Genomic DNA, 15,557 nt, shown 5'->3' with positions numbered 1-15,557 from the left:
CCCTTTTTATGCTGCAAAAAGCTGCTGCTGCCTTCAGTGTGGGTGGTGTCATGCAGGCACAAAGGGAGGAGCATTACCTAAAATGGGTGTTCAGCCCAAGTGTTCACACAGATATGCATTTTGTGCAATCATAAAAAGGAGAAAGTAGGATTAAGTATTTACTGCATTTGTAAGGTATCCAAATTTTACAACTGGCTTCAATTCATGCTGAATATTGTCATTATTTCATTCAATATTATTCTGTATTCCGTTGTTCGATATTATTGTGGATAAGGACACCAGTATCTTTATTATTGCAGAACGTTGTGTAAATTGTAAAACAGCCACACCCATCAACATGTGCCTCAAGTTAGTTATACAGTTAAAACTGTTCTGTCAGGTGATGGGACCTCATTAATTTTGTAGCATAATTTTTGAAAAAAAGAGCCAAACCAGGCAAGCCACACCTGTTTTGTTCCCAAGGTAATAAGCACTGCAAACACAAGTTGTTTTTTTTACTTGACTCTCAGCCAGCAGCACACTTATTCTCACACATCTTTTTTTCCCTCAATGTTACCTTAAAATATCATCTTTTATGTGTTTGTTCATTTTGCCCTGCAATAGCCTGCAGGTTTGCCTAGCAGAGTATTATAGATGTCAAAGAAGACTTAGCCTTATTCAAGATTTGGCACTGCACTGCTGGAAAGCTCACCAGAAATGTGCTTGCTTGTTATTGACTTTTCTTGGCATTGTACTTTGACGTGTGCATCATGCCTGAACAAGCTCTTGCTTGTTTGCTTCTTTCCATCTCTCCACACCAATTTTAAGTCATTTACAATACCCTGGGGGATTTTGCTCAACAGTTCCACATCAGTCTGGTGCAAATGTTAGATTTACCATTTACCTACCATTTACCTATCTATTTGAAAAATTGCAAAGCATTTACCTTTTCTCTTTACTCTATAGTGTCTTTATATTCTTTTCTTCTTTTTTTCATTTTTAATGTAGAAAATGATTCTAACAATGCTTTTATTTTGTTTCTAGCCAGTAAAAAGTTTCCCTTTGCCTCACAGAAATGACTGCTGCAGAACTTGCACATACACAGTAGATTTAGCAATTACTACTTAGAAAAACCAGATGCTGCTAATCATTTGCAAGTTGCAAAGCTGTCTCTTGCATGTGCTAAACAGCTGTAAATTATATCTGAGATGCTGACTGGTTATTCATAACAGAGGATAATTTATGTGCACAGAGCATAACAAATAGTGCACTTGAATCACTTAGATGAAGTTCATCCCTTCATGTCATTTGCTAAATATATATTTTTGGATTTTCTGCTGATTAACATTTTAGAGTGTATAACATGCAAAAAGATTGGTCAGAAAAACAAATGTTAAAGAAATAATAATGTGTCGTAAATGACAGAACATTTTTAGCAACAAGCGTCAGTGTCATGAAAGTGATTCAGTAACGCTGACTTACTATATTACTACCAACACAATTGATTTAAAAATAAATAAATTACTTGAATGAAAATAAATTTGTTACTGTGAGAGTACAAAGGAACATTTATTAACTTCTAGGTATGAACATTTTAATAATGTGGCTAATTGGCTGCTGTCAAGAATCCTGTCAAAATGATGAACAGCTCATGTTTCCTTAGGCATTAGGCAAAACCTGCACAGACAGGAATCTCATACTCACTGATCTGTAGATCACGAAATCAATGGAAAGCTACACAACATGACAAAGTGCATTCACTTAAATATTTTTACTTACTTGTGCTAGAATGAAACATTGCATGAAGAAGTATTAGAGTTAGTTTGGTTAGTTTGGAGGTGTTTTAAAACTTGCCACCCCTGCCGTCAGCATTATGTTAGCAATTAGCCAAGATTTTAATTCTCCAATATAACCACTAACTTCTACACCCAAGAGTGCACTTCCCTTTTTCATAAAAGATGATCTATTGATGCAAATCCAAATGTAAAGAAAAGTAGCACAAACACTTATTTTATTCACAATAGAACATAGAATTCAAGTCATACATTTAAACTGAGGAAATGTATTATTTTAAGGAAAATATGAGTCCATTTTGAATTGGACTGCTGCAACACTTCTCTAAAAAGTTGTGATGGGGGCAGGAAAAGGCTGGAAAAGTAAGTGGAATTAAAAAGAAACAGGTAGAGGAAAATACAACTAATTAGGTTAACTGGCGACAGTTTAGTAACATGATTAGGTTTAAAAAGAGGATCTTAGAGAGGCGTTTTTCAAAGGTACAGATCAGTGTAGGTTCACCAATCTCCTGAAAAAAAAAAACATTTAATGTAACTCAACGTATAACTTAAGACTGAATATTTCTTCATCTAAAGCACATAATATCATCAAAAAGACAATCTGGAGAAATCTCTGTGCACAGGGAACTGAAAATCAGTACTTAGATGCTTGCGATCACCCTCAGGTGGTGCTGCGTTAAAAGCAGGCATGATCCTGTCAATTCGCTGTGCCAGCCACAAATACAGGTTAAAGCTGGATCGTGCCACAAAGAAGCAATATATGAGCATGATCCAGAAAAGCCACTGTCTTCTCTGGACCACCAAAGCTCATTCTAAAATGGACTGAGGCAAAGTGAAAAACTGTTCCATGGTCAGACAAATGGAAAGTTGACATTCTGTTTGGACAATATTAACACTCCATTCTCTGGACTGAAGCAGAAAGGGTCCGTCCAGCTTGTCATCAATGCTTAGTTTGAAAGACTGCATCTCTGCACTGGGGAGGATTAGTTGCCATGAAACTGCGAGCTTGCCTCTGGAAAGGCACCACCAATGCTGATATCTTTTTCAGGCAAAGATTTTTCATATTTTGGTAAAGTATGTGTTTTAGTATAGTAAGCTAAACCACATTCATTCCAATCCTTTCACCAATTCAAAACATCAGGTGCATCATGAAACAAAAAGCACAACACAGAAGAGCCAGGACTTTGGGCAGCTATATCAAACAAGAATGGGACAACAATCCTGTCTCAAAACTCCAACAACTGCTCTCCTCAGTTGCCAGGTGTTCATGGACTGCTGTTAAAAGAAGACAGCCGATGCTACATAGTGAAAAACATTGCCCTTCTGTGTTCTATTGTGAGTAAAATATAGGTTTAGGAGATTTTCTAAATCTTGTCATTCTGTGTCTATTTACATTCTACACAGGGTCCCAACTTTTTTGGAATTGCATTTGTAAACATGTTGAATGGGGGGGGGGGAAATCAAAATAAAAAATGAATTTTCACAAAGGTCTTGTTCAAGGTCTTGTACTAAATATATATTTTAAAAAGTGTCAAATGTTCGCTTGTTAAAAAGTCACCGGTTGCCTTCGGGTGTGGGCCTACTACGCTCTTGTTGATTGCGAAACAATTTGCACACTTGTTTTCTTTGACAGTAAAAACCGTGCTGTGGTTTTACATCAGTTCTGTTGATTAGCGTAATTGTATGTGTAGGGTAAGGTGAGCTGTTGTGTGAAGTATGAAATTATGAATGAAGTATGAATGGTTGTAATTGAGATATTCCTGAGAACCAGTGCTGATGCCAATCACTTAAAGCCATAATCAGATCTTAAGAAGATAAGACTAAAAACAATATTCACTACATTTATGCCATTGTGGAAGACTATTGTATATAGCGTGAAGGAGAAATGTACTTGCAGTTAAACTTACTGGACTTTTGCCAAAAACCGTGTCCATAACTCTTCTGACAGATTTACAGTGTCACGTATCCAGTTTCTTGGAATGTCAAAGGCGTGTTCAAGCCTGAGTATAAAGTGCCTCATTGACAGAAATAAATGCAGCTTGGGGTGAGAACAGGAACACCATGTTTAAAATGTGCTGTGACATGATCAAATAGCTTAGAGAGCTTTTTCCTGGGTGTGAGTATGTTACATATGAGCCAGTATAAAACAATATCTCCCCCCTTTAGGCAAGAAAGCGAGAGTTCTGATGATTCATTACAGAATCATTTGGGGGTTTTTTTGCTCATCTGCCTTTCTCCATGTGTGCACTCTCAGATTTACAGGTACAGCGAAAGTCCATTTCATTCTCTACAGGTATAGTCTACACAAATATAACTATTGCGACCAGTCGTGTATACATTTTTGTGGTTCATTTTCAGGTGCATTCAGGTGTATTTTAGCACAAAGTCACAATCTTTCCAGGAGTGGACAGCAAATACAGCCTAAAGTCTGAAAACCTCTTCAGGCCTCAGCATGTTAAGATCATAACAATTCAATACACTAAACTAATGTGGCTTGTTTGAAAGGGTTTTCAGGAGAAAGAATAATATGGCTCCAATGCTTAGGTTTGCAAAGTTGCAATTGAACAAACCACGAGACTTCTGGAACAATGTCTTGTGAAGAGGTAAGACCAAAAAAGAGATGTTTTTTCAGAATGCACAGAACAGTTTTAGGCAAACCAAACACAGCATATCAGCACAAGCACTTCATAGAAACTGTCAGCATGGTCAAGGAGGGGTAATGACGCAGGATTGTTTTCCACTCACAGGATCTTGGCACCTTGCAGTCACTAAGTCGACCATATACCAAAGTATTCTAGAATTGAATGTGATACTAACATCTATTCAATTCTAGAATACTTTGGTATATGGTCGAATTGAATTGAATGTGAATGTGATACTAACATCTAGGGCAGCACGGTGGCACGGTGGTTAGCACTGTTGCCGCACAGCAAGAAGGTCCCGAGTTCAATTCCTCCATCAGGCCGGGGTCTTTCTGTGTGGAGTTTGCATGTTCTCCCCGTGTTTGCGTGGGTTCTCTCCGGGTACTCCAGCTTCCTCCCACCGTCCAAAGACATGCAGCTTGTGGGGATAGGTTAATGGATTAATCTAAATTGTCACTAGGTGTGAATGTGAGTGTGAATGGTTGTCTGTCCCTATGTGTTAGCCCTGCGACAGACTGGCGACCTGTCCAGGGTGTACCCCGCCTTTCGCCCTATGTCAGCTGGGATAGGCTCCAGTGCCCCCCGCGACCCTGAAAAGGATAAGCGGAAGCGGATGGATGGATGGATGGATGGATACTAACATCTAAAGCTTGGCCTAAATTGTGTCATGCAAAAAGACAATGATCCCAAGCACACTTGCAAATCTACAACAGAATGACTGAAAAAGAAAAGAGTCAAGGAGTTGCAATGGCCCAAAATCCAAACCCCAACTTGATTGAAATAGTGTGGCAGGCTCTTGAGAGCTGTGCATGAAATGAACACCCACAAACTTCAAAGAACTGAACCAACAATGTACAAATGAGTGTGCCAAAATTCCTCCACAAAGATCTAAAAAACAGATAAAGTTACAGGTGACTTCAAGTTACTGCTGCTAAAGAGGCTTCTACAAGCTAATGAGTCATGCTGTATGCTTTTTTATCACTGCATATATGTGGCTTGTATATGAGCAGGAAACATTTGTAACGTACAAACCACAAAGGTACAAAATAGACAATGTCAAGGTTAAAATGACAGTACCACAGACGGTACCAGCCCACGCTGTGATATGTCTAAAGGTGCAATAAGGTACTTTTTTCTGAGAATGTTTTGAGTTATTATGATTCAGGCCCAAACTGGTCTCTGTTGCCTCTTCCAGTGCCCTGCAATGACTGGCCACACCCTCTATAGCAAGGAACATCTCATTCAATAGGTCTGGAAATTTACAGCAGAGACAGCATAACAATGTTCACTGAGACAGATTTGCTTTTTTTACCATTAAAAAATTTGGGGATATAGATAAAGAGACCATGTGCACACAGTCAAACCCCACAATATCTATGCTATGCCGTACTAATATTCCCTCTGTAATGCAGGCAAGCAAGTAAAATACACAATTTCTGTTTCTTTTTATCAAACATACACAGACTGAGTGCAACAGAAAAACACACGTGCACTGAGAATCTGCCCACCATATGTGACTGCATTTTGCTTTTGAAATTATGCATAAGTTTGAACCCCTGAGGTAAATGTAACATTTGAATTTCACTTTAAAACATGACCTTATGCACATAAATTAGGAACCTAAGTTGCATACGGTCCAACAATTGTACAATTTTGTATGAACTACTTATGCTCAGGTTTAGTTTTAGATGATGAGTTGTATGAATGACTGCTTCGCCTTAACTTGATATTTCTTTGTGTAGAAAACAGCTGAAACAGCAAGGTTCACTTTTACAATTAAGGGCGATAATTACGTTTAATAGCACTTAGGATTGATCAGTGTGGCAAAGTACTGGAATACAAAAGCACCGAAAAGAAGGCAGTTTTGGGTTGAGTCATTTTAACCAGCAGATTAACTCATCAAAGCACTGAGAAGCTTTTTGTAGATCTCAAGCCTCCACTTGATTCAGCTCCACCCAAATAAAGATGCCTGTGATGAATCAAACATAATCTTCACTCATACTTAGAGCACAAGCTTGCATAACACAGGTATTCTGTGATATTTTATTTCTTTCCTTTCTTTTGTGTGTTTCCATGCCTGTGATCCAGTGTCACCCATTTTTCCAACAGTTCGGAAATAGCATCTGTAATGCGCCTTCATTTTTATGCTCTTTGCAGATCTTTGTCTATTGTTCTGTAAGGGAAACTGATCATGCTTCTAGAAGTCTCTTGTGTAGCAACAATCTGTTTCCACTTTAGCAAAATAAGCTTATACAATCAATCCACTGAAGTTGGGCCAGGACCACTGTTAAAAAGAAAACCAAAGGCGACACCTGGTGGTTAAATATGAAATTACAAGCTAAATACATCATTTGTTTTCACATACTCTTGTGATTTTTACCTCAGTAGTCAAACGAGAAAAGTACAGGAGACAGTGGCTTTATATTTTAAGTTGATTCTGTTAGCTCTGTGATTAAATGATCCCAAAGCAAGGTCAGTATTCAAAATATACTCCTCTTCTGGATGTGAAAACACATTTATAACTCAGAATAAAAAATAATGATAGTGATATTTTTTTCATTTGCGGTATATATTGGAATGAAATACAATCAATCAGTCAATCATCATTATTTTTTTCAGCCTTTTATTCATAGTTTGGTTTCATAGTTATCCAAAGGCTCGTGCACTGTGTAAAGATGAGCATTTTCTGCATTTTGCAATGTTTCGATTTATAATGAGATGAAAACAAAGAGAACTCCCCAGAAGAAACTAGCGTGCACTTTAACAACTTAGAAGCTCAGGTGAGGGGAGCACAGGTTACTGAACTGTTTCCACTTGGGTGGCCTCAGAGGAGGCGACCACCTGTCCATCAACAATTTCCTCGATGATTGTCTTCACTCGTTTTTCAATGTGGGGTTTACGCTCTGCAAAGACAATGCATCGCATCACTATAGTGTAAAGAGCTTATTTCAGTTTTACTGTGACAAGATCTGAAGTTCTGGTTCAGTGAGTGATGGAGATTCTTACCTTCCACTTCTACGACCTTGCTGATGACCACCACCCTAAGAAGAGCGTAAACATTTTTTTAAAAACATTTTTGTTTGCTTTAATTGATAATCGATTAAAAACAGATACATTTTTAATTTCTTACTCCTTTTTTTCATAGTGCTCTCCTTCTAGCAGCCTCCTATATTCAGCAATCTCCATTTCCAGCCTCATCTTGATGTCCAGTAGCTCATTATATTCTGTTTGCACCCGCAGAAGAGAGGCCTTCAGCTCCTGCAGCTCAGTCTCCAGGGTGGAGATGGTGACCTGCAGTTGTTGAAGCTGAAGACTATAGCGACTTTTCACTTCCTCCAAATTTTCCTGTAGGCATGTAATCTGCAGGACAGAGAGGTTACAACAGCTCCATGTGAGTACAGTCAGTGGGAAGAATCATTTCCTCTCTGTTACAGCAAATTAATATATGTCCTGATATGTTTGGAAAAAACTGATTTAATTTTTTAATCATTCCCCTTGCGCTAACAATTAAAACATTACGAACCTAATGTGCTTCAAATAGCAAAAGTAATTTTAACCAGGCTCGACATCTGCTGATGTCAACCAGTATGAAGCATTTCCCAATCAAATGTAGGGAAGCTATATGTATATTTGTCCTTTATTTGTTTTATTAATGTTTTTTTCATGTGTTTGTTTGATTTTTTGCAACATACTTTTTGGCTATTTTCTCATTTAACTCAGCTTTTGAGCAGAAATACACCACCAACATTATTTTGAAATTCATAAGTTCATGAATATGGTTTTTCATGACTGTTATAAACAGGGGGAATTAAAATAGCAGATAACTCTTAATTCCTTAAACATTTAAGGGGTGATTAGTGTTCTGTTATTGTTTCAGATGATGCATTTTATATTCTAGGATTCTATTTTTTTTTTCATTTGCTTGCTCAGTCACTATGTGTTAATAGACCTCTCTGCGCTGAACCACACTTGTTATTAATCTCTGTCTCTCTTCCACAGCATGTCTTTATCCTGTTTTCCTTCTCTCACTTCAACCGTCTTGAGTTTCTTGCCACATTGCAAAATGTCACAATGATTTTAGTTAAAAAATATTGAAAGGTCATGATCACATGTGAGTTCATAAAATACGGCAGTTATGTTATGTCGTAGTGTTGAATACTGATTATATTTTTTAAATGAGCCTCCAAGGCAATGTTTGTTTGTTGTCTCTCCTCTCCTTGTTTCTCTTTCCTGCCTCCTCTGCTTGCAGCTGTGTCACCAAGATACCAGAGATAGGTACAATATGAGAAAAAAAGAGCGGGTCTGCTACTTCTTAGCTTCAGCAAGCTGAGATTATTAGACCTAACACTGCGATGTGCATTTGGCTTCAGTTACAAAACCTTCATATCCAGTACTTTTGGGTTGTTATTCCATACCTCTGTGTGTGCGCTTTGCCGGCTTATCATCAAACTTTGGTAGGTCTTCTTCAGAGTGGACAACTCTTTGTGAAACGTTTTCACATCTGTTTGGGAAACAATGATTTCCTTCTGGAGAATTTCCACCTTTTTAAAAGAAAGCATTCAAAATTCAATAAGAAAATTTAAACTTTTTTTTTTTTTTTTTTAAGGATCTACCGGAGTCGTTTTGAACATTTTAGGAACCTCACCTTCGACTGGAACCATTTCTCGACTTCCAGCTTGTTCTTGCTCACCACAGTTTCATACTGCTCCCTCATTTCCTCCAGGACCTTTGTCAAATCTGTAGAGTGTGCACTGTCCACCTCTACATTTACAGAGCCACTGCATTGGATGCTCAACTGGCTCATCTCCTGCAACATGCAAAACAAACAAACAAAAAACACAACAACAAAAAAAAGTGTTTAAATCTCCAATCCATCCAGAAGTGTAAGCGCTTCTACCACCAGCAGATGGCGACACTGCACCATGGAAAGCATTGACTCACGCAATCTCTTTAGCAGTGTTTAATAGGTTTGTTTTTCTATTATACGCCTTTTACCTCCTTGTGATTCGCCTTCATTTGCGCCAGCTCTGCTTTCAGATCCTCTATGCTTAGCTCCAAGTCACTGATGCCAAGAGTCAAGCTGTCGCGGACTGCTCGGAGACGGGATACGTCAGCCTCCACGGTCAAATGCAAGTTCATCTCCATGTCATATCTACAGAAGAAAAGCAGCCCTTTCAGATGCCATTATTTTCACGATTTTGATGGGGGTAACGATTGTATGGTCTCAAAAGAAAAAAATAAATAATAAAACAAAAACTCCCAAATGTAGTGGGATTTCTTTTCATATTTGGTATAAAGTAATATGGGGTAGAAAGAAATACCACGGAGCAACAAAGGAATGTAAACCTACTTCATTTTAAAGTCTTCCGCTGCCAATTGAGCATTGTCAAGCTGCACGTGGATGGCCTGGTTCTCTGCAAATCTTCTTGCAATCTAATTGGAGAAAATGAATAAACTGTCTGAAATTCTGACCGCGTATAGGCTATACTCTTCATTTATTGATATTGAGCAAATTATTTTGCATTCCGCAGCAGTTCAGCTTTCTTTGGATGCCATCTATCAGTCACATAGCGTACAACGGGTTCTAACCCTTCAAATCCACACTTCAGCATTAATTGGTGTCAATAATTTTTGTGATAGTAAAACAATGGAAAGATGTTTCAGTCGCCTGCATAGATGTTTACTTCGGGTGTTTGGCAATGTTCGAGGTTTCGTGTGTGTGCATTGTAAAATGGTTTGCTTTTCAGTGTGTTGTGTTATGTAAAGTGTGAGAGGTACCTCGGCTCTCAGGTCACTGATGGTGGAAAAATAGCCACCGTAGTTCTTGGTAACAACAGTTGACTTTTGTTGACAGAACTCAGCGATGTTCAGTTCCAGCTGCCTATTTTTGGCCTCCAGAGAACGCACCTGCACATCACGAGGAAATACTGGTTCATACAAGCAGGCTATCATTATTTGTCTGAAAGCAACTGTTCTACATTTTTCCATTTGGTAAAATTTCATATGTTTTTTTTTTGTTAGTTTGTTTTGGGGTTTGGGTTTTTTTTGTGTGTGTGTTCATTATTGTATGTGAGTATGTTGATCCTTTACTCACTACAACAATATAAAGACACCCCATTATAAGTGCTGCATGAAAAAATTCAATAAGATAAGAGAAACCTTAATTAGTCCCACATGTGGGATTTTTTTTTTTTTTTTTTTTTTTTTTTTTTTGGTCAAGTACAAGTTTAAAACAGAAAGTACAAGTTTAAGAGCAGTAAAACATTAAGGGGAAAAAAGCAATAGAATAGGATAAGATAATAGAATAAAGGGGGTTAGGGTTAGGTCAATATGTACTGTTAGAAACTGTTATTTTACTATATGGAAATTAATCTTATTATTTATTAACTAGTGATTACAAATGCAAATTGTTAAAAGTAAATAAAGGGGGGGAGTAATTCTTGCAACTAGCGCTCATCAGTAAAACCTACTTTTGCCAAGTAATCAGCCAGGCGGTCGTTGAGGTCCTGCATGGTTGCCTTCCCATCTCCGACTACAGAAGTCTCTCCATATGAGCCCACGGACCCTAAAGAGAAGACAGAGTTGGATCTTGAGATGCGGGTCCCATAACCTCCAGCTCCGCCATGCACACTGGGTGTGTAGCCAACAGAGGACGTGCTACTCTGCTTCCATCCGCCCAGGCTGCTGGAACTGTAGGTTCTCTGCTTAACGCTGTAGCTGCTCTGCTGGGTCAAAGAGGCTGCCATGGTGACAGGAGGTTGTCGTGATGCGAGGCTGATGGTGAGCACAGAAGGAATGTCTCCGAGGTGTGATCCTGCAAGACACAGCAGGGTATTTTATAGGGTTCTTAGTGAGGGGGGCAGTCTCAAATGCCATGCAACAACAACAGTGTGGTATGCAGATAATAGTTTTTGTTGTCTTTGTTTTTGTTTCCATCGATTGGGTGTGTAAGTCTTCATTAGACAAACTTTGATGAAAGATAAGTGGAACATCTAGTCAGACAGCTTAACTGATAACTATGCTGAAATCCAGCCAAAACCTAAGATGTGGCTAATTATTTCTTCTTAACTCATTACACTTCCTACTCGTTACTTTATGGGGCACAGATGAATGCTAAGATGATTTTAAGTGAGTTACCCAAAAGAAGCTGAAAAGACAACAAACAAGAGTAAAATAATTATATAAAAATGGGGGGAGAAGGTATTTGGATGGGTATGATCAGTTTCTTTTTTTTTAAATTAATTTCACTGCATTTGATAGTTAAGTTTTTTTTTCTCTAAAATGCAAGTCAGCAGGTGCATCATGGCAGGTAGCGTGATCAACTTTTTCATGTTCACCCTGACTGAGAAGGTAAGTTTAACAAAAAGATCACTATCACAACCACCTATGAGCAGTAATTATGCCTAAGCCAGTGGTATTTGTTAAGCCTTTCTGGGGGTGTAAGACAGCTTCATCTGCACATACCAAACAATGAGTGGTATGTTGGTAACAGTTTTAATACAAACAATTTGCAAAACCAACAAATACGCTCTGTAAAAAACCCAAGAGCTACATCTCAGAGTCTACAGGCCTCAGTTACCTTGAGAAACACTGATGAAAAAGATTAGACAGCACAGTGGAAAGCCTCTTCTCTTTAAAAAGAGCATGGCAGAATAGTTTGGCAATGCAAATCTGCCTCTGAACAAAGCACAAGATTTGTGTAACAATGTACTTTGGACAGACAAGATCAGCGTGGAGATGTCTAGGCATAATGCACGCAATATCAGTACAAACAGCTCATACCAGCTGTAAGGCACAGTGATGGATATTTCAGGGTTTGGGCTTATTTTGCAGTCACAGGACCTGGGCACCCAAATTCCAGACCTTTACCTGACTGAAATGCCAGGAAAGGACCTTAACAGAGCTGTACAAAAATGAAAGTCAGCAAATCTGAATAAACTGTGTGTGTGTGTGTATTCTAATATAGTATCTTTAAAATAATAAGTAAACAGCAGAGCTCTGTAATCTGTGTCTGTGTTCTTGTATTATGTTATTAGTCTCTCCTTATCTCAAACTGCACCACACAAAGACACTTGTGGACAAAATGAAAAGTATTATATGCACGAGGTTTTACATGCACTCATGTGAAAGAAAAAGGATTTAACTATTAGAAACTGGTTCCTCTGCACAACCACAATTTTGTTTGAGAGGCTAAAGCTATTTTTGTTCTGTGAATTGAAAGAAGCAGACAACAACATTAATAGCTGTTGGCACCATAAATGATTTTAAATATACACCCGTCCAAATAGAGCTGTGAACTCTGTTCCAGACCACCACCCCCACCCAAACATACCAAAACAAGACGCTGTCACACCTTTTTCTCTGGAAGCTCAGGTAACATGTGGTCAGAGTAAACCTTTCTGAAGTGACTAACAAGAACCTGAAAATCATTTTAACCTTTGTGGAACACACCCATACTGCTGACATGCATGACTGAGTACACTGTAGTATTTTACATGGCACTATTCAGTGGAACCGACCTTTACATGTATACAGATTTCAGACCTAAATGCCAAATAAGCTTTACCATATTGTTAAAGAGCCTTTAATCAGCCCTCACCACAATTTGTCTTTAAACTTCAACATTTCTTCAAAACAATCCTGTTTGGTATTCTTTATTGTGGATTTTACAAAAAAATCATTTATGGAATATCAGCAAAATTATTCCTTAAACTGCGATGTCCGATTTTGGGATATATTTGGAATTTCAAAGGGAAAGTTTTATCGGGAAGTTTTGCATTGGAAACACTACTCATGTGTAATGTAGACGTCTTATCATAACCTTTCACCAGCATGACGGAATTTGAAGACACGTACCTGAGACGAGACAAGAGAAAATCAGTGACAGTGACTAAAACCTGCACCAAACATCCGATGCAGCCTTGAGCTAACAGTGTGTGTGGGTATGAATCTGAACTAAATAACAAGTGAAAGGAGCAGTTTGTCAAGAGCAGGTGGTGTCTGTGGACATTATCAGATTTTACTGATGGGTGTGTGTCCCTTTAGTCTGCAGATAACAAAAATGAAATATTTAGACCAGTAATAATCTGTCTAGCAGTGTATTAGAAGATATTAGACTGAGGTTGGATAAAGGTCACATATGCCTTTCTATCAACTTGCAGGCTCGTGTTCTGTATGTATTACAAATTAGTTATAATACCCTGAGGCAGTTTGTAGATTCATACATTGAAGTACATTTGCTGCTCTCCATTGTGCTGTTATCACTTTTATTGCATAAATCAAAGTAGCAGACAATCATTCACAGCGGACAGACCACACTTTCACTGCCTGGAAGAAAAATATATGAAGGCTGAGTTTCTACAAGCAGTTAAACATCACACATTATCAGGGGACGCTGGATTCAGAGTAACTGGGACACTTGAAAAAAAAATCTATACAGTACTGTATGTAAACAGAGCTAATGTTATCCAAGCAAGTATGACTTTTGCTAAAAGGGTGGTGTGTACGTCATGTGGAAAGTACAGGCTGCAGCATGACAGTAATAAATTATGCACATTTTATATTTGATGTATCACCGTTTAACTTCGCTTTTTAAACATATGTCAAGAAAACGTTTCACAGAAATGTTTACAGCCTGAACATTATGAAGGACATCTGTGTAACGTCTATGTAACTTTCTACTTTTTTTTCTTTAAAGCTGCAGGTAAATACATTCAATCCAAGTATGAATGAATGTGATGTGTTTTGTTTTATAATTGGGGGTAATTTCAATGATGATTCTGATTCATTAAGTGATTTTAGGTATCTTGTTTTCACTTGCTTTACTTTCACTTACATAGTTCATGCTAATATAAATAAATATCTGTGAATGTGATTGCGAATGGTTGTCTGTCTCTATGTCTTAGCCCTGCGTCAGGCTGATGACCCGTTCGGGGTGTATGACTCTTGACTCCATGGTAGCTGGAATAGGCTCCAGCCCCTCAGCGATTTTTTTAATGATAAATGGAAGAGAATGGATGAAAATATATAAAAAATATGAAGAGTAGCAATGTAAACAACATATAATGTGCAAATTGAAAGACTTGTATAGTATTCTCAATAAATACTACCAGTTAAAAAAAACTGAAAGAAATGGGACGTTGTTTAAATGTACGTTTCTGTACAGGTACAGGAAACCTGTGTTTCCTCCTCCCTAAAGTTGACTTTTTAACAGTGTCTTTATTGTTACATCAGATTTGTATTGTTTTAAATGGTTTCTAAGGAAATATTGGATTTTCAGTGTAAACACATCGAGTTGTTTTATTGTTATTGCAGTGCAAAAGAGGTCTTAAGTGACAAATATAATGATGTGTTTCTCCATGTAAACTTGCAGAATTTCCTTTGCGCACATCCTTTTTCCAATGTATCCATCTCTTAATCAAACGCTCTGTGGTGAACACCATTATCAGTATTTGATTGAAAGCCATTATGCTGACACCAAACTTGGGTATAAAAGAGACAGCCTGCTGGGAATCAGCAGTTGTGCACTGGAGACATCACGCTCATCACACTTTGTTGTGTACATATCTCATCCTATCTTCACAGGTACAGTAAGTTTGCCATTTTTGATACCTAATTTTTTTTAGAATACATCTCATGTTTACTCAAATGTTTCTTTCTTACTGCGCAGAGAGAATGTCAGGGAAAGTTTTCGTGGTATTTGCACTGCTGGTTGCTCTGCTTGTGTCTGGAGCAGCTTCCCCAACTGAAACCGGAGAGACTGAGGAGACAAATGTTCTCAAGCAGCTTCTAGCTAAACATGAGATGGCAAAAGACTCGGCTGGAAGACAGAGGCAAGCACCCCGCACTCACTCTGCACGGGTGGAACGACGGGCGCACCTTTCAGTTGATGAGCGCGAGATAATGACCAAACAAATAATGCAAGCAATTTCAGGTATGCTGCAGACTTGGGTGGGAAAGCTCTGTGATTGTCATCTTGTTTCACTTCAGCTAATTAGAGCAATGTGTGAATAGGCGGAGGTCCAAGACAATGCTCAGATTTGCATACTGAACCCTTTTGTTTGTGGTTCATGTACTGTAGGAATGGTTTGTTCACAGAGCTGATGAACTCCGAGTGCATGACGGATCGGGACTACCAGGGCTG

General features: G+C 38.3%; 1 protein-coding gene across 1 annotated transcript; it reads right to left on the bottom strand.

The window, feature by feature from the left end:
* Positions 1 to 7,032: 7,032 nt before the first annotated feature.
* On the bottom strand, positions 7,033 to 11,219 carry LOC101476354 (keratin, type I cytoskeletal 19-like). The gene is made up of 9 exons (XM_076885146.1): positions 10,885 to 11,219; positions 10,193 to 10,321; positions 9,765 to 9,847; positions 9,410 to 9,566; positions 9,060 to 9,221; positions 8,830 to 8,955; positions 7,545 to 7,774; positions 7,421 to 7,455; positions 7,033 to 7,317 (listed from the first exon to the last, which is right to left on the bottom strand). Exons 1-9 carry the CDS (start codon positions 11,158 to 11,160, stop codon positions 7,211 to 7,213), a joined length of 1,305 nt encoding a protein of 434 aa, XP_076741261.1. The 5' UTR covers positions 11,161 to 11,219; the 3' UTR covers positions 7,033 to 7,210.
* Positions 11,220 to 15,557: the final 4,338 nt, after the last annotated feature.

Source organism: Maylandia zebra, linkage group LG6 (genome assembly GCF_041146795.1).
Source record: "Maylandia zebra isolate NMK-2024a linkage group LG6, Mzebra_GT3a, whole genome shotgun sequence".
Lineage (NCBI taxonomy): Eukaryota > Metazoa > Chordata > Actinopteri > Cichliformes > Cichlidae > Maylandia > Maylandia zebra.
This window is presented reverse-complemented; position numbering and strand designations above follow the sequence as displayed.